General features: G+C 38.6%; 1 protein-coding gene across 2 annotated transcripts in view; it reads left to right on the top strand.

Annotated features, from left to right (window-relative positions):
• Positions 1-16937, top strand: part of TMEM38B (transmembrane protein 38B) — a 35426-nt gene extending 18489 nt beyond the window's left edge. For both annotated transcript variants that reach the window (XM_007423937.4, XM_025163926.2), the window contains exons 4-6: positions 1672-1759; positions 13139-13256; positions 14771-16937. In XM_007423937.4, coding sequence (XP_007423999.1) covers positions 1672-1759; positions 13139-13256; positions 14771-14983 — 419 coding nt within the window. In that variant the 3' untranslated portion in view covers positions 14984-16937. The remainder of the gene's footprint in view (positions 1-1671; positions 1760-13138; positions 13257-14770) is intronic.
• Positions 16938-18377: the final 1440 nt, after the last annotated feature.

The raw sequence follows: 18377 nt of genomic DNA, 5'->3' as shown, positions 1-18377 counted from the left end.
GTTAGTTTTATGGCACTACTTCATAGCCTTTTGATAAAATCTTCTGCGATGGCTAACATTGCTGACCTGTGGAAAACATGTTTTCTCTATCTCTATTTGCTTCCCTCTGAGTCCTCTTATTTTCCTTTCAGTTAGTGTTGTATATTTTCCCCATGTCTTTTAAACTGATTAAATCCCTTTCCTTAATTTTCTCTTAACTTTTTTGTATATGTTTTAATTCAAATTTATATTTGAATATAAATAAATAAATAGATATAACTGAAGAACTTAAAGCCGAAAGGGTTTTCACATATCTGTTATTATGCCTTTGCACTTAAAATAAAAATCAAGCCTGGTATTTCTACGTGTTGAATGTTCAGCTGAAAGTTCTGCCTAGTAAATGTGTGTAAAATTAACTTGTATATGAGCATATTACCTGTGTTAAACTCTTTTCTTTTTTTAAAAAAGTATTTTTTATTGTTTTAAAACAATTGGAACAAAAAAGCAAATGTAATGTATAAATGAAGATATGATTAAAATAAGATATAACATTTGTGTGTGTATACAGACACACACATACACCCCCCCACATATATAATACAACTAAGTTTTTCAGCAACAAATGAAACCTTGACTGTACAGAATCAAACTGTCCAGTTTTTCCATTGCATCAATGAAGAGCAAATTCAGAGTCTGAGAATGTACTCATTTTATCAAGCCAGCCTTTGGTGTCAAGTATACAACTATCTTTCCCAGAACACATAACAATATTTTTTACAACAATCCAGGCGCAAAAGATTCAAAGTTCTTCATTAATAGATTCATTTTATATCTAGCCATTTCTGACATACTGAGTGGAACTGAGAAAAGCCCTCCAAAGATCTGCAAAAGCTTCCTGTCTGAAGCAATTTCTACTCATTACTGTATTCTCCAACCAAATGGGGGCATGCAGGACTAAGATACAGGCTGGCCTGATAGTTGGTCATGGAGCTGGTGCACATGATGAGCTGACCCCAGAGGAGCTTCATATGTTATTGGGTGCAGAATTGGGCTGGATGAATGTTTTTGTACTGTGAAGTTACAGTTCTTTTCTTTCACTGGAAATGAAAGCTGGGAAAGAAAGGGGTGGTGGTGGTGGTGGTGGTGGTGATGATGATGATGATGATGATGATGATGTCGTCGTCCATTGGGACTGGGCTCCATGACATAAAATGATCTGTTGACCTGCCTTGCCTGTTAGATTATTACAGGGTTGAGAAGAAGTCAGTCCTTCTGCAGCCTCTTTTCAAATTCTTAATTTGTGCATATTGCTGTCATGTGACAAGCAATTAGTTCTCCTCCTTATCTGTACCCAGTAAGATATAGCCCTGTCTTCTTCTTTTACTGATTTCTTACAGTATGAAGCCATTATGGATTCTAAACTTCAGAGTGAAGCTGCTGCTTCCATTTTTTTAAACAAAGATTAAACCTTTCCGTCTCAGAATAGGATACTTTCTATAGAGTCTCAATTTGAGGATCCAATTTCAATAACTGTAAAATAGGTCATTTCATTTCTACCTATAACTTAGGGCCCTATCTTGTGCCTGTGAAAGTAATGTGATGGATTTGCAGTTGTCCTAACTAGAAGTGGGGTTGAGTGTCTAAGATCTTTTGAACCAATTTAAGCATGTAATAATTTGTATTGAATTACAGGAGCTGGTGGCGGTCTAATATCCAACTTTGAACAGTTGGTGAGAGGTATATGGAAGCCTGAAACTAATGAACTGCTGAAGATGTCATAGTAAGTCAGTGAAAAGGCACATAACAATTGACAGTTCTGGGAACATTTTTTTTCCTTTGCATTGGAAGATCTGTATAAGTAGCTCTTCAGTAATGTGACTTTAAAAGCAATAATATAAAATGGTTTATTTCTACTCTTTCCCTTTGGGGGGATATTTTCCACGGCAGCTTGGTATCCTAAGAAACCTCTAAGCATGCGATACTGAAATTTGGCATACTGCAGGACACTATGTTCTTGTAACTTTGCAAAAATTGAGTAGTGGTGGGCCAGATAACTCCCGGAATGTCGGGATATCTACAATGTTTTCTTGTATCTATAGTTGAATTCTGTTAATTTGTTTAGTGACAATGAAGTTATCATTATAACAGGAGACAGTAGAAAGGTAGTCCTTTCTTTGGTTACTAAATCAAAATCTCTTGCTGTCACAGAAACAAACTGAAACTGGCAGCCTAGCAGAATTCTTCATTTACCAGAGAATGGGCAAATTGGCACCCCCAAATAATTGTCCCCCAAATCTTTGTGCACTGCTCCTCAAATGGATGAAAAATGATAGCCAAATACTTTGGCCTGGTTCTTGAATTGGGTGGATGTCTTATAATACATTCTTTAAGTTGTATGTTGTGGAGAACATTGGTGCTGGCAAACACATTTTCCCTAGAATATAACAACATAAGAATAGCTAAGGATCAGGCTAAGCCCATTTTAGCCCAGCCTTTTGTTTCTCACACTGCCAATCAGATGCCTCTGTGGTGCTCACAAGGAAGAACCAGAGAGATATTCCTGTCTCACCATTGTTCCTCTGCAACTGGTCTGTGGAGTCATGCTGTTCCCCCATGAAGGCAACACGGACTCTTCAGAACCAACAGCCCTTGAAGGACCTCTCCTTCAAGAACTCCTCTGTCCCCTTTTAAAGCCATCCAAGATAGTGGTCATCCCCACATCTTGTGGACATGAATTTCCCAGAGTTAATTATGTGGTGCACAAAGAAGTGTGTCTGTTCCTCTGTTTTAAATCTTCCAATTAACTTTATTGAATGGCCTGTGGTCCTAGTGTATTGAAAGAGGAAAATAACTTCTCCCTGTCCATTTTTTCCATGTAATTGACTATAAACCTCAATAACATCCCCCTTCAGTCATCTTTTTCCAAGTCGAGTCACAAACATTCTGTCCTTTTATTGAAGAGAAGGTGTTAAGGGTCCCCTGATCATTTTAATAGCATTCCTTTTCACCTTTTCCAGCTTCATTATATCGTTTTTAAATGTGGCGATAGAACTGTACACACATGCAGTGCATGCTATAGATGTTTTTCTTGGTGAAGTATAGAAAGTTCAGACTCCATCCATGTGTAGGTGAACTTAGGAATTTTTGCCCCAATATGCTTCATTTTACAATTATGTAAATTAAATTGCATTTGCCATTTAGCCAGCCATTCCCCCAGTTTAATGCAATCCTTCTGGAGCTCTTTACAGTCACTCTTGCTTTTTGCCATTCTGAATGGTTTAGTATCACCCACAAATTTAGACAGTTCACCCTGAATCAAAAACTGTTATAAGTTAAAAATTCAAATCTGTGAGAGACTCAACTTATTACCCTCTGTTTAGAAAAGTGTCCATTTCAGTGTATTTTTTTTCTCTTCTAAAACCAGTTAATGAACCAAAAAAGGGCAAGAACCCTTGACAAGAAATTTTGTGAAAAGCCTTCTGAAAATTCAAGTACAGTATACAGTGTTGACAGGTCACCTCCATCCACATGCCTGTTGAAAACTCTTAACAGGTCGATGAAGCAGGATTTACCTTTGTCAATTCTTCAACAAGGCTTGTCCTTCCATATTCATGGGTTGTTCATTTTTAAAACATTTCTACCCATTTGCCTGAAACAGATGTTAAACTGATTGGCCTATAATCTGCAAGATGTTCCTTAATCTGATATTTGTGATACTTTACATATAATTGCTAGGAGATCAGCAGTTTTACATTTGAGTTTTTAAATAACTCTCCTCGTTATCCAGTGATTTGATACAGTGTAGTCTCGTGACCACAGTTCAGTTATTGGGTTGCTTTCTCCTGGAAAAAGGTCAGTCCGGACTCAGGTATCTGCCTTTTAACCTCTGTGCTTACTTGCTTCTTACATTTGTCCACTTGGAAGGCACACTCATTTCTTTTAGAATGTGCATGTTATTAGAAAAAATTGCAGCTTGTTGAATTTGCCAGTTTGGGCTGTGCTCTTTCTTGCCAAAGTTTAGGGGCTTCTGTACATGCATCTGTAAATACAGAGACAAAGAATTCATTCAGCTTCGCTGTAATTATCATGTCCTCCCTGAGGATGCATTTCCTTCCTTTATCATTTAATGTCCAACTGCCTTCCTGGTTTCTTTTTTGCTTCAAATATATACAAAGATGATCTTATTTGCCCCCCTTCCCTTTTTTGTAATATGCCTCTCAAATGCTTCCTGTTCCTCCAATTCTTTCTCCTTATCTCCTTGCATATTTTCTGCCAGAGCATGTGCTCCATTTTATTCATTCAAGCCAATGGAATATTAGACAAAGTCATGTAAAGATTTGAGGTTGCCTGTCCATCCACCTGTCTGCAGTACAACTTTCCAAAAGATGAATGGAATGGGTTCAACTGTGCTATGGTGAGAGAATACAGCAGAAGAAAAAAAATCACTTGAAAATGGGCTGGATCCAGCTAGAGCTGTGGAGAAATACATTCCCAAAAAAAATCTCACTGTTGGGGAATTGGGTAGCTGCTTCCTCCTGGTCCTGTAAACCAGATCTGAAACTCTGCAGCCCATCCCAGTGCAAACACATACAGAAATACGCAGAGATTCAACCCAAGGGACAGCAGAAACACACACATTCACACACACGTGCGACATGGTTTGTAACACAGAATAAATTATAGACACCTACTATGGCCACTGCTGGTAAAGAGGTTGGAAAGAATTCCAGAAGCCATGCGAACTGGCTAACAGTTTCTTCTCCATTTCCTGAAGGAAGTCTCCTAAACTTTCATAGCTTCCTTTATACTCCTAGAAAGACTGGCCTGGATTTGGCTGACATATTCTTATACTGTGGAAGACTTTCTAGTTTTCTAATTTCTTTAGAATTTAATTTAGCTCTCTTAACTTTTTCTTTTGGTCTCATTTTTGAGAGGTTTCCGCTTTTATAGTCAAATGTAACTCTGTTGGAACCTGCTGGGAGTTTCCCATTTGTTTGTATGCTAAATATAATAGCATTATGGTTACTGTTTCCTGTTATTTCTACAACAGTTATATCTTGCAGCAGATCATGGTCACTACTGAGGATTAAGCCTAGGGTTGCCTCTGCTTGGTCAGTTCTGAAGTCAGTTATTCTAAACCACAATAATTTAGGATATATAGAAATGTGGGTTTTTTTTCATGACCTGAACATGAATGTACCCAGTCTGTGTGAGGGAATTGAAGTAATCATTATTACAAGAATCTCTCTTGCATGCCTCCCTGATTACTTTAAATATCTCAAGATTGCCCTCAGTATTTTGATTCCATAGTCCTAAATCTCTCCCTACATCTAATTTACATTTGAGATCAGAAAAGTGCCAGAAATGTTCAGTGAATATTTTCTTCCTCAGGAATGCTATGCCCAAGGAACAAATATTACTTAGACTATAGTTACAAAACCACCACTATGAACTTTGTTTTAACGTTGCTTACTTTGCTAAGAAGGGGAGAAGATTTAATTATCATTCACCAAAAGTATTTATACAACTACTACTTTGTATAAAAGCTTTAAGACTAGAAAATCAGTCCAGCACTGAGTACAATAATAAGAATACTGTGGATACCTAGAAAATTCAAAGCAGAGATGCTCAGCCATATAAGCAACCCTGCTTGAGTTTGTGTGAGCAAAATCCAGATAGGCACAGCCTGCTGTGAGTAGAACCACTGTCTGTGTTCAGTTTGCCTTCCAGTTATCTTCACCACCAACTATACTACTACACTTAGTGGAACGTGTCCTAGAGACTGCCATGCCTAGGATCTAGAGTGAGACGCCATAAGCATGCTGCTGTTCTCAGACAGTTGTAGGGAAGGAGTCACAGGCTGGATGCGGTCCATGTTGGTTCCAGACAAGATGATTTGGGGATTATAATAGTAAGTAGTCGAGGAATAGAGGTTTAACTTGTTTTAACCAAGTCACACTCATCCTGAAGGGATCAGATTTGCAGCTCTTTTTCTGCTGGTCAGGCAGTGTTTCTTTTAGCCACAGCTGCTGTTTGCTTCTTAGTTTGCAGAACTAGTGACAAGTGCCTTTCATTTGCTCTTATATACTGATTATAGAGGCAGCTTGGTCTGGTGGGTAAAGTGCTAGATTAGAAGCGGTGAGACTGTGCGTTCTAATCCTGCCTTAGACACAGCCCACAGACTCTCTCTCAGCCCTAGGAAGAAAGTACTGGCAAGCCACTTCCAAAAATGTTGCCAAGAAGAGTGCAGGGACTTGGTCTTGTAGCCGTCAGGAATCAGAGTTGACTTGATGGAGCATAACAAAAATAATTGATTAGCATCATATCCTGATTAGGAAATTGGGATTAAACCGTAGTTTCTAATTCAGTTATAATTGAGAATGTGATCTGTCTGTCTGTCTATCTATCTATTCTAGTGAATACTCAAAGGAGCTAACAAAATTCAAACAAAATATAAAATGTTAAAAGCTTAAAATATTAAATTGTTATTCATAGAATATAATTAACAGATGAAAACATGGAGAAAGAGATGCATCTTTACAAATGTTTTTTTTTTCTGAACACCAAGAGAGCGGGAGTCAGACGCAACTCCCAAGGAAGCACTGCACGCGAAGGCCCTCTGCTGTGTGCCAGGTCTCTGACAAGAGGGGCATCTTCAGAAGGGCCCCCCTTGCAGAGCTAAACAGCTGACTTAAGTTCACGGTACGAGAGATTGGCCCTGAGCTATTTACACCTTGGAAGGTTAATAGTGTAGCAACTTCTTAAATTGTTCTTGGTAAACAAGTGGGAAGAATTCAGATCTTTCAGTACAAGTATCATGTATTCCCTGTTTTTTGCATTAATCTTTGGTAGAAGCATCAAAAATACCATCTGAGTGCAGGGTGGGAGCAAGACATTAAGCTTGGTCTTAAGGCTTATGAAGCCAAATCATCACCTTTGAGCCAGTCTTTTTGGTAGACTGCTTTTGGAGTTGTTCCTATATGTCAGTGATTTCTGTTTCAACTGGTGTTGGCAGGGACTCCTGGAGGAAAAGATTTTTGGAACAATACATTCTCCTTTCTGACCCACCTTTTGCATGGAGAGCATGGAGAGAATTTGTGCATTAGGAATAACTTTTAATCATTCATATTGGTGAAATGTATAAGTGTGTAAGTTTCACTTTGGGAGAAGAATTGTACTGAGAGGTAAAGCTGATCTGTCCTTCCCTCAGTCCTGAACATCTTGCCAAGGCCCATGCTTTTTAGCAGTCCTACTTTATCTTTGCCTCCATGAGCATCTTGCTGTTGTAGTGATGGAGATCTTAATATGTCAAACTTCAAAACAATATTAAAAATAATTGAGAGTAAGAGTTTACAGAATAAGCTAAGAGGAGCTTGGCAGCAGACTTCAGCAAGGAAATTTAAAAGGGGGAATCTCTAACAAATTTTCCTTCTAAGTTGACAGTTGGTGCTTGGCTAACCTCAGAAGGGAACAAGGAAGAAAAAGCTTTCCTATTTGGTGGTGCCTTAATAAACAGAAGTGAAGATGAATGTGCATGGTTTGCAGGCATGACCTAGAATGCTTGTGTCATGCTTGTGTGTTGCTTTGAAATAAAAATTGGCGTATATTTGCAGCAAGTGCAAGAGCATAATTGTGCTTGAAGAAGATATATGAGGATTGGAGCAACGAATTGCCATATTTCAGCTTGTAACTTATAATTATTCCTCCCTGCTAATCCATTTGGGGAAAAATGACAGTGTCAAGAGCAGCTACAACTGTATCAGCATGACTTTGAAGCTCTAGGAAGAAGATTCAAAAACTGGGCACCAAGGGGATGTTTTCATACTTTCAGTCTATGAAAAAAGGCTAGAAAGGGGGAAAAAAATACTGCAGGGGTATGACTAGTTTTGGAAATGATGCAGATGGGGGCCATCTGGTTACTGGTACCATGGTCTGAGTTGTCTGGATGATGGACTGCTGGTACAATATGAATTGCATCTCATCAAAACCCTGTACTATAGACCTCCAATAAAGACTTGAAGGAAACGAGAACGCTGCTATGATGGGACCTATTAAACCACTCAGTGAAAAATAATTCAGAACATAAAAGTTAACATCCATTGTACATTAATACTCGGAGTATGGGAGATACACAAGATGAACATAATTCTTACTATAGGAAATATGGTTCCATAGGTATAAAAGAGTCCTGATGGGATGAGTACCAAGATTGGAATACACTGGTTGAAGGACACGATTTGTTCAAAGGAACAGAAGTAAGAGGAAGGAGGAGTTAAAACTATCCACTCCTGCTCAGAAATTTAAAAAGAACTTGAAACTATAGAGAACATCTGGATTAAATAATTGGAAGAAGAAATGTAATATTATTGTAAATGCCTACTGTCACCTGCCTGACCAAGGATAAGACATGGAAGATGCTTTTCAAACACAGATTTTTTTTTAAAAAAATGAAATTGTTTGGGAGACTAAGCACAGTTGCACCAATTCTAATGAGGAAAAAATGGAGGATGTCAGACGAATCCAATGTGGCTGCACGAAAGCATGGCAAAGATCTGAAGACTGCAAAAGGACCTATCAAGAACATGGAAAGAGGAAAACTATGAAGAGAGAGCTAAAATTGCAGAGACAGAATTACAAAGATTATATGGAGCTCTGGTTGATGAAGGACGTTAAGAACAATAAAATTAGCTGCTTCAGTTATGCTCAAATTAAGAAGAAAAGGCACTCCTTATTTGGCTCAGGCTTCCCATGTATGAGAGTTCTTGTTCCACTAGGCAATTGTGAAGAGCTGGGTAGAGGAGTAGAACAAGATTGATAGAATCCTGGTCAGGGAATATTTATTTACTTTGAATGAGTTTAAATCTCCAGGGCCAAATGAATTGCAACCTAAAGTCCTGAAGGAACTTGCTGATGGGCTGGCCATCCCTCTGTGCATTATCATTGAGAAACTGGAGAATGGGTGAAGTGCCAGCTGATAGGAGAAGAGGAAATATTTTCCTTTTCTGTCTTCAAAAGGGGAAAAAGCATCCAGTGATCTACAGGCTGCTTTGCCTGAAATCAGTATCTGGGAAGATAAAGTGATTGCTTGGTAAGCATTTTGGAAACAATGCAACAGAAGCCAGCATAGATTTGGCAAGAACAAATCTTGCCAGATTCACCATATCTCATTCTTTGATTGGTTAACTTCCTTAATTGTGGGAATGCTGTAGACATTTGGCATGACAATTAACTGGATACATAGCTGGCTTGGAAATTATACTTGAAGACTGCTTATCAATGCTTCCACATCAAACTAGAGTGCTATATCAAGTGAGAGGACACAAGGTTCATCGTTGGGCCTATATTTGTTTTTATTAATGACTCGGATAAAGAGGCGGAAGGAAAGCTAATCAGATCTGGGGATGATACCAAATTGGATGGATGACTAATGCTTCTGAAATAAAAATAATGAGCTGAGTTAGAAAAATGTGATGAAAATAAGAAAATGAAATTTAAGAAATGCATTCACAAAGGCTTCTCCACATGGCTGCTTTGCTGTGCTTTCCTCCTGTTCCATGTAGGTGTAAATTGCACTGCACTCACAGTATGCCGTTCGTTGGCATCTGGGACAGGGCTATGCTGTGCTGCTTCTGTAGAGTTTGTATGTAAGATGTTGTAAGAGCAGCGATTCATTGTTTTCTCTGATTGAAATTCTAAAATCACCAACATTGGGAAAACCCACCACCAGTTGCCATTCAGAATGTGGGCCAGAGTGTTGTAGTAAGGTCTGAGCACTCTATCCAATCAAGTTGTTCTTCTGTTTTTTCCAAAGGACTAATGTTCCATCCACCTAACAACCATCCTCTTAATTGCAATGTAATAGTTGCTTGGATTTGTGCAGCCCAGAGGCTGCCACCGCATATGGGTTTTGGAAGTCAGAGTTCAAGAAAGAATTCTGATATATGTAAGAGATGTTCAGTTCTTTGGGTATATCCACACAGTTTCTCCAAAACGGATTGTTAACCTGCCAGCTAGTTGATCTACTGATTGCTAGGTGGTAGCAAAGAATTTTTGTCTCACTTTGCTGGCATCTAGTGATTGTCCAAATTTTTGCATCTGAAACTCAGCGGCCGGACAAGTACTATTGAAGAGCCAGATATCAAATTACAGCAGATATAGAACTGATCATCCAAAAGAATGGGAGAGGAAAAAAATATGGCTGTATGTTGAGGCTATCTCCATATCAGATTACATTCTATAGGGATGAACCTTTTAAAAGACCATTCTGAGAGGAGAGGAGTTAAGGAACATGGCTTTCCTGAGAGCAGCAACCATTGTTTTACAGGTTCCAGATTGTTTCACAGCCAAAATATCACTGATGGAACAGATACCAAGTCCAGGGACTAGACAGAATTACCTGCTGGGGTAATTGTAGCTGACAGATAATCATATCTGATGATGTCACCTCAGATCTCCTCTGTGTACCATGCATTGCCTGGATGGTAGGTCATTTTTCCAGATAAAATACTACTTTCATATCAGAACATCTTGGATGGGCTTCAGACTGCCTCAGTAGTGGGCTGAGATGGAGGATCTGTTGTAAAGACATCTCCTTTGCTGTGAAGACATATCCATGGCATGAAGATGGGACATCTACCTAGTCTGGCAATAGAACTTGTGAAAAAGTTCAAGTAGAATATGTGACATGGCAAAAAAGACAAGTATAGTTTAAAGCTGCATTGACAGAATTATAGTGTTTACATTGCAGAAAGTAATCATTTCACTTTATGCTGCATTGGTCAAACCTCACCTCAAGCATTTTGTCCAGCTCTGAATAACGTTTAACATTTAAAGGACTCAGACAGACTGAAACAGGCTCTGAGGAGGGTGGTGATCCAGTGAAGAAGGATTGAAGGATCTGGATTGAATGCATAGCTTTGAGAAGACTGAGGGGGAAATACTGTAGCAGTCTTATTTATTTTACTTTATTTATTCAAGTCAATTTTGAGTCTCAATGATTCTGGGCAATTAAAAGAAAACAACGTATGTCAAAAAAAGAATGCAGCCGACTGGAAGACCAACTCCATAATGGATTTAAGTCACAGGAAGGCACGTTCTAATGGAAGGTTAATAGTAAGAATAATTTGACAGTTGAAGCTGTTACCCAGAGAAGTGGTAGACTCCCCTTCCTTGGATGAGAGGCTGGAGAGCCCGCAGTCATGGATACTTGAATTTCAATTCCTGTTCAGAGCTGGGAGTTGGATTCAGTGGCTAAATGGCTTCTTCTGACTTTCACAGGAGTGATATTAATGTGCTGTGAGAAACACATTCCTAGCACACGGGGAATACTGCTTGAGCTACAGCATCCAGCATGGCCTTGCAGAAGCTAAATTGGGAACGTTAAATTGCTTCCACTTTTATTTCTGACATAGGAAGTAAGAGCTGTAACTGGCTGGCGGGCCACGGCCTGCTGCTGGAAGAGGTAAATGAACTCACGGTGGGCATTTTAAGGTCCCTTTGCCCTGCCTGCCTGACTTCCTGACAAGCTTTTTTGTGGAAATGATTATTTTGAAAACAGGGCTGTGACTTCCAGTGTGATAAAAGCAGCAGGGGCATTGAAGCACTTAGGCACCCTGCTTCCATGGCACTATCCTTGGTAATAAAGAATGACAAGAGAGAAACGGAGAAATTCAAGCAGACTTGTTGCCAGAAATAAGCTTTGCTCATAAAAACTAGGTGGAGGAAGAGAAGAACACAATATATTTGGGCGTATGAGCTAAATCCTTCAGCTATGATGAAAATTATAATTTCTGTCAGTTTAATTCACCACAGATGTGTGCTTTTCCCCCCTGTTTTAAAAATATATGCTGGCCAAGAAAAAACAGTTTTAAATATTTACAAGCAGCAGTGTAAAGCTGATGAAAAGAGAAATGTTTATAAAGAGCTCATTTCGTTGCAGCCTTAGGGAATCAAGACATTGTTTTATGGATTTCCTTTTTTGTTGATGGTGTGTTTTTTTACTTGTAATATTGTTGGTGTGTGTGTGTGTTACTTGATTTACACGGCCCAGAGTTGCAATTACGTGAGTTGGGCAGCCATATAATTCTAATAAACACAACATGCTTAATAGAATTTTAAAAAGGAGTTTACCTTATGCAGATGGAGAATCCAGCAGTTTAGTGCTGATTTAAATGTAATTCTAAACCACGGATATGAGCCTTGTTTAAGGTGTTGCAGAACTACAACTCCCAGCATGGTTCAACATAGGTTGTGCTGGCTGGGACTGCTGGGTGTTGTAGTTCCCTACTCCGGCTCCAAAGCATGGCATGATCAAGTAAATTGAAACCAAACCTGAAACTAATTGAAACCAAACACTGCATACAGTTCTTGAGATAGATCGCTCACTTCTGATGTAAAAAAGTCTAGGACATCTCAGCAAGTGCCTCCTCTTGTATGTTTTAAGATATCTTTTTTTTTAGCTCCTACATTTCTGGAAAACCTGATTAGCTTCACAAGAAACAAGCTTTTTAGAACATCTGCTTCCAAGTGATTCATATATCTCCTTATCTTAGTCTGCAAGAGAACATGCCATAAATAAATGAAAATAGTTATGTTTTATTGTGCCTTTAGGATTTTTTTTACGGTTTCTATTTTTAATGTTTTTAATTATTAAATTTTATTCAGTTGGTACATCACCTTAAGTGTATTCTATTGCCTGCAAAGTAGTATAGACATCTCACAAGTAATATGCGTATTACCTAATATTCTAACTTTTAATAGAGGTGCTTTTTTAAAAAAAAAATACTGAAGACAAAGTAACTCCAATTTATCATTAGAAGCAAAGTCTATGCTGAATTTTCTTTTTTCATTTTAATTCCTTAATAGCATAGCATAAGATAACCAAGAGAGTCTTAGAGGGCAATACCATATTTTCTTTGACATAAGTGTTATTGGGATCAATTGGGTTTACTCCTTGCTGCATTAAAAATTCAACAAACATGTTTTGAATTGGCAGCCAGCTGATGAACATTGGTCCCTATAAACAAGTTAACAGATTAAATGTCTGAAGGAAGCCCTGTTAATGAGCCTCGGTGTTAACAGCAATGATGAGTGAATATGTACTTTGAGAATAGAGAATTGAAAAATACACCTTGCCTTTTGTGTGTTCCTTTTTTTCTAGTCCTGTGCAAGTAAGTTTGATAGGAGCAGTGCTCTTCACGATGCAGTGCACCTTTTACCTTCCAATAACAAAGCACAATCTCATGTTACTTTATACCATCTTCTTGGTGGCCACAAAGGTAAGTTCATGGGGTTGATGGTTTCTATGAATGTGTGCAACTGTCTGCTCAACATATTTTTATCATGTTACACTAATTGCATCTATTAGGCACATTCAAATAGCAGATATGATAGTTTGAACATTTAATAATAATAAATAATAGTAATAATAATAATACAATCCTTTCCAGCTTTGATTATATATGTTAGCCTTTCTCAATCTGGTACCCTCCAGATGTGTTGAACTACAGCTATCAAAGTTCTGGTTCATATATATTTTCCACATCTGTCTTCTATTAGGACCTAAAGAATAAAAGGGAAACCATTCAGGAACGTGTGAGAAAGTCATCGCTTCCATAAATTTAATTTGAAGCAATTTGGCATTCTAAGGAGTGGTTCACATGTTTATTGTATGATTATTGCATGGTATTTCTGTTCACTGCCAGACTGATTATATTTTCTCCTGACTAATGACAATTCACATTGTTGCTCATATCTTGGCTTAGTATTTATCAGCACAACTGGGATCCCGATGACAAGGTCTGCTAAGGATTTGGCTAGCTTCTCAGTATTTATGAACAGTGCCTGTCTGTAGATGTACTCTACTTTTATATTGGAAAATGGCCAGGAGCAAACCGTACTATAATGATTGGCCACTTGACCGCAAGCCAAAGTTGGCCAGAACCCATTTAACCCATATTTCCTTCTGCCAGAATCAGTCCCCCCCCCCCCCCCCCAGTTATTTATCTTCTTTTCCTTGGGAAGGCAGGACTAATAGGCAAATGTTTTAAATTCTTTCCTGGGAAGAGGAACCTTCAGTCACAGAATGTATCACTAGGAGGTTTGTCTCTTCATTCATTCCAGCTCAACAGAATGTTGGAAAGAAATTATGTCAAGGGATTCAGGACACTGCCTGTCAGCAGGATAAGTCTTTGAAAACTAAACAGAACGGGGCCTGATTTGGTATGGTGGAAGAAACTGGCAAAAGAAAGATTACATTTCAAAGTGTCCTGAATCTGGCTTGGGACCTCAGAGAAGAATATTCCAGAATTAATTTCCTTGCGGGAGAGGCATTTGGGCAGTGGCTCAGGATGTTGCTGACTGCTTCAGTCTAAACCTTTCCCTCATCTCTTTATTGATCATGTGACCCAGAGTGGAATGTATTCAATGTGTCTTGTGCTTTCCAGTGTGTACATACACACAGAAGGGGGGAGCAAAAACACACAAACACAACACATTACTTTGTTACACAGAAGAAAATATAGTCTCCTCTTGTGGCTCCTGCTGCTAAAAGGGCTGGAAAGAATTCCAGAACCATGCTCTGCATGCTTTCCCTACCTTGTTTATTAAAAGCAAACTGTACTGGATGTCAAGGAAAAGTGGGATAAAAGTATTATTGTAAATAATAATTTCAGGTCACTTTAATTGGCCCAAAGCTTTGCATTGAATCTGTTTTGTCAGAAAGGTATTATTTAGGCTGAGTTTGTCCAGTTTTAGTTGCAGAGTTGATATGCTTGCTGTATGTTTCTTGCAGGTAAAGATGATGGTGACAGGATGCACTACTTCTCCGTTTGCTTCCCTGGAGGAAACCCTGGGCTGCCTCTTCTTTGGCCAGAAGCCAACTGGTTCACAGACAAAGGATGAGGCCAACGGGCCCTCAAACGGCATCTCCTCAGCCTGTGAATGTTTTCTTGATGGAGAGAAGAGTGAGGCAGTCCAAAGGAAACATGCAAAGAAAACTGAATGAAAACCTCAAAAGTGCTAAGGATGGCCCAAGATGGCTTGTTTGTGTGTGCCCATAAATATGTAGTGTTTCTCTTTCCCAATAATGTGAAATGACAATTGTGCATGAAGAAATTCCTGTGACAAGAGGGTGGCTGCACTGGTCCTTCAGAGAAGATTTCTGGGCAAACAGCAATTCAGTGGAGCTCTTATATTGTCCATGAACTGCTTCTGTTGTTTACTGCAGCAGTTCCCATCCTGCTGTCATTTGGACATTTTGGGATGACAGCTTCCACATTTCCTAGCCTCCACAGCCCTAAAGGTACCAGATTAGGGGAGGCTGGACTACTACTCCTGCCCTAGGGCTCTGTATAGCTTCTGAAGCTGGCTATTTTTTTTGTAAACTAAAATTCATAGTTGAATAAGATGCATCATGTCAGTTTTTTCCTAATTGAATTTATTTATTTATTCAGTTTAGATGGCCGCCCATCTCACTATAGTGACTCTGGGCGGCTAACAACATTTAAAATCAAAATACAGACAACACAAAGCATAGAACATCAAACAACGATAAAGAGATTATACCGTGATTTAATTTGATGAGCATTTTTACTGTGTTTTTCTATTTAAGAAAACAAAGCCTAACTTTTAAAAAGCTTGTCAAAATATTTTCTGGTATTTTCTGATAGTAGCAATACATAAGAACCAGATTTTAGAGTATGGTTCATCCAGAGTTGGGCACTTCTAAATATCAATGGGAGAGACTTCAGCATATGTATGTTTGATGATTTCTTATTGCTTCCTTATGACTGAATTGTATCCTGATATTTTGTTCTTTGACAAAAAAGATGCTCTTTCAGTCTTTCAGTCTACAAATATTTTGATATAGGATTTGAGGGATGCTCACTTTTTTCTGATATTGGCAGAAAATCTTAAATGTTAGATACCCTACTAATGAGCTGATTTGAAAGCACAATTTTTTAAGTGTTTACACTTGGCTTGAATCACAAGCTAATTTGTATATGTTTTCCACAGATCTTTCATACTAGATTTTCAAATTTTGGATATTAAATGATTTGTAGATATCCCCACTTTGCTGGATTTTTTTGCAGGGGAATGAAACTTTTTGAGACAGAATTTATATGGAATGTACCTTTCAGTCACTCTTAGATAATTTTGAAAACAAGACAGTATTATTTGGAACCTTGACTGAGGCTGAAAAAGACAAGACAGGGATTACATCTCACCTGGCAGGAAGGTAGGTGGGAATTGCAGGGAAATCTCCTTTTCCCTAGTCACCAAACAGCCTATAATGCATGGCCAGCAGTCTGCACTTGGCTCAACCAAGCTGTCTCCATTTCTTTTAGTATATGGTTGATTGTTTTCATGAGCATTCTGAGACTAACATTTGTAATCTGTCTTTTATAAGCAACTAAAATCTTTTATCCAGGTCAAAAATGAAGCAGAAAACAGGGATTTTTTTTTTTTAAAGAATGACATTTGTCATATCATTTGAGGCACTTTTCATTCTATGTCTTCTCTTCCGGAAGATTGGAACAAGAGTGTCCAGAAAGTGTGTTAAAATATCCATGTAGTGTTATTTTGAACTTGGTTTGTACATACCTGAAAAATACAAGTTGGACACCAGCAGCCAATGTGCTTCAGACATTTATGAAGTTTTTTTTTTAATGCATGCTGGTAAAATCACTGATGTCTTTTATATGACTGGGCTGAACAAGTGTCTTGATGCTTTTTAGTCCTAGAATTTTTTTTGAAATGCCTTTGGTACTGTTGTCAACAGTCTCACAGTAATTACAGTGTAGACTTTATAGCACACATTAATGTGAAAATGTATTTAAAATTACTGTTAAAATACTTAGTTAGAAGATGGTATGCCTTGCCTTTGAATTCAGTGTGCATTTTAAAAACCTGCTATTAAACAATGGAAACAGTTTGCCTCTCAGTGGTGCTAATCATATGATCAGCAAATACACGGACATGAAGAGTTTAGTGGCTAACACATTCTGCTGCTTCACCCAGAAAAGCTTATATTCTTTCCCTACAGGAATTGAAGCACATTCATCCCATTTAAAATACTTGCATTTGCCAATTTTTAATTGCAGATGGCAGTTAAACCTTGAAAAAGCTAAGCAAGGTTAGATCTGTTTAATACATGGATGGGAGACTACCAGCAGACCCCAGGACCTGCAATGGGCAGTGAGAATAATCTTGAGAGACAGAAGAAAGAGCCACAGCCTAGACAACGGTACCTTGGTATTCTTCGTTTTGGTTTCCTGGCCTGGCCTACAGTACTTTGAAGGGCTCACAGGGCCATAGACTAGGGTAGGCTTTGGTAACCCATTCTGTCTTGTTGCCAGGAAAAAAAAAACCCTATATGAATATGTCCCTGTAGTCACCAGGAGCTGAAGGAGACTTTAGCTATCATTTTTGCTGTGTAAATTGCACAGCAGTACAGTTCAGCTAGTCTAGACTATGATAGGTGTGGATTCAAATTCTCTTTGAATCTGGCCACAGTTTGATTGCTCTGAATATTTATTCAGCACCCAGTGCTCCATTAGTGAAACCAGAGCAGCTGCCATCTAATGACAAGGCATCCATCTTTAGTCATGGAATAAGAATGGTGGCAGGGAGAGATGCTTCAGCCATGGCTGCTCCAATCCTGGCCTCTCTACATTGATAGGGTAGGTCTGCATTGAGATCCATAACTCTACATTTGGCTAATCTCTGGAATCCGAAGAGGGCAAAAGATCTATGTGCTGCCCCATATTTTTATGTTTTTGACATGCATCCTTGCCCTAAGTAATCTTTTTCATACTTTCATACAGAGTGAAGCTCATCTTAATGGATATTAAGGTCAAGCTAAGTAAGATTAGTTAAGTTGTTCCTTGCTAGTTTCTACACGACAGATGCTGGATTAAGAATTCTGGATTTATAGTAAGCAGGGAAGAAATATATTGGTACATAATTTGGGGTCTTTGGAAATTTCATACTGGGATCACCAATTATTCAATTCAAAACCCCCTCATGTATAAATGAATTAGTACTTAATATTTAGCACTCTTTGCATCAGCATTTGAGATGCCGTATTTTATTTTGCCCATCTTAATTGGTGTCATTTTTGCTAAACAATTGGGTGGGAGCTTATTACACACAGAGCAGAGGGGATTTTAAAGACCACAGATCTATTTGCCCCTGGACTACTTTATTTTTTTAAAAAAGGCCATGAGGTAGTCATACAAGTCAAGAGAGATTGAGCAAAAGCAAACAGAAAGAGACAGTTTTGAGTACCCCTTCCTTATTTCAGAAGTTTAGCATCTCATCCACGCAATGCTTTTCTACCTTCAGGCAACTGCATTCCCCCCCCCCCCCCCCCGTGAAACACAGCTAGTATGAGAAAT

Source organism: Python bivittatus, unplaced genomic scaffold (genome assembly GCF_059951505.1).
Source record: "Python bivittatus isolate LINGU-HERP-01145 unplaced genomic scaffold, Pbiv_v1 ctg000850_np1212, whole genome shotgun sequence".
NCBI lineage: Eukaryota > Metazoa > Chordata > Lepidosauria > Squamata > Pythonidae > Python > Python bivittatus.
Note: the sequence above shows the minus strand (reverse complement) of the source record. Positions and strands in the feature narration are given on the sequence as shown.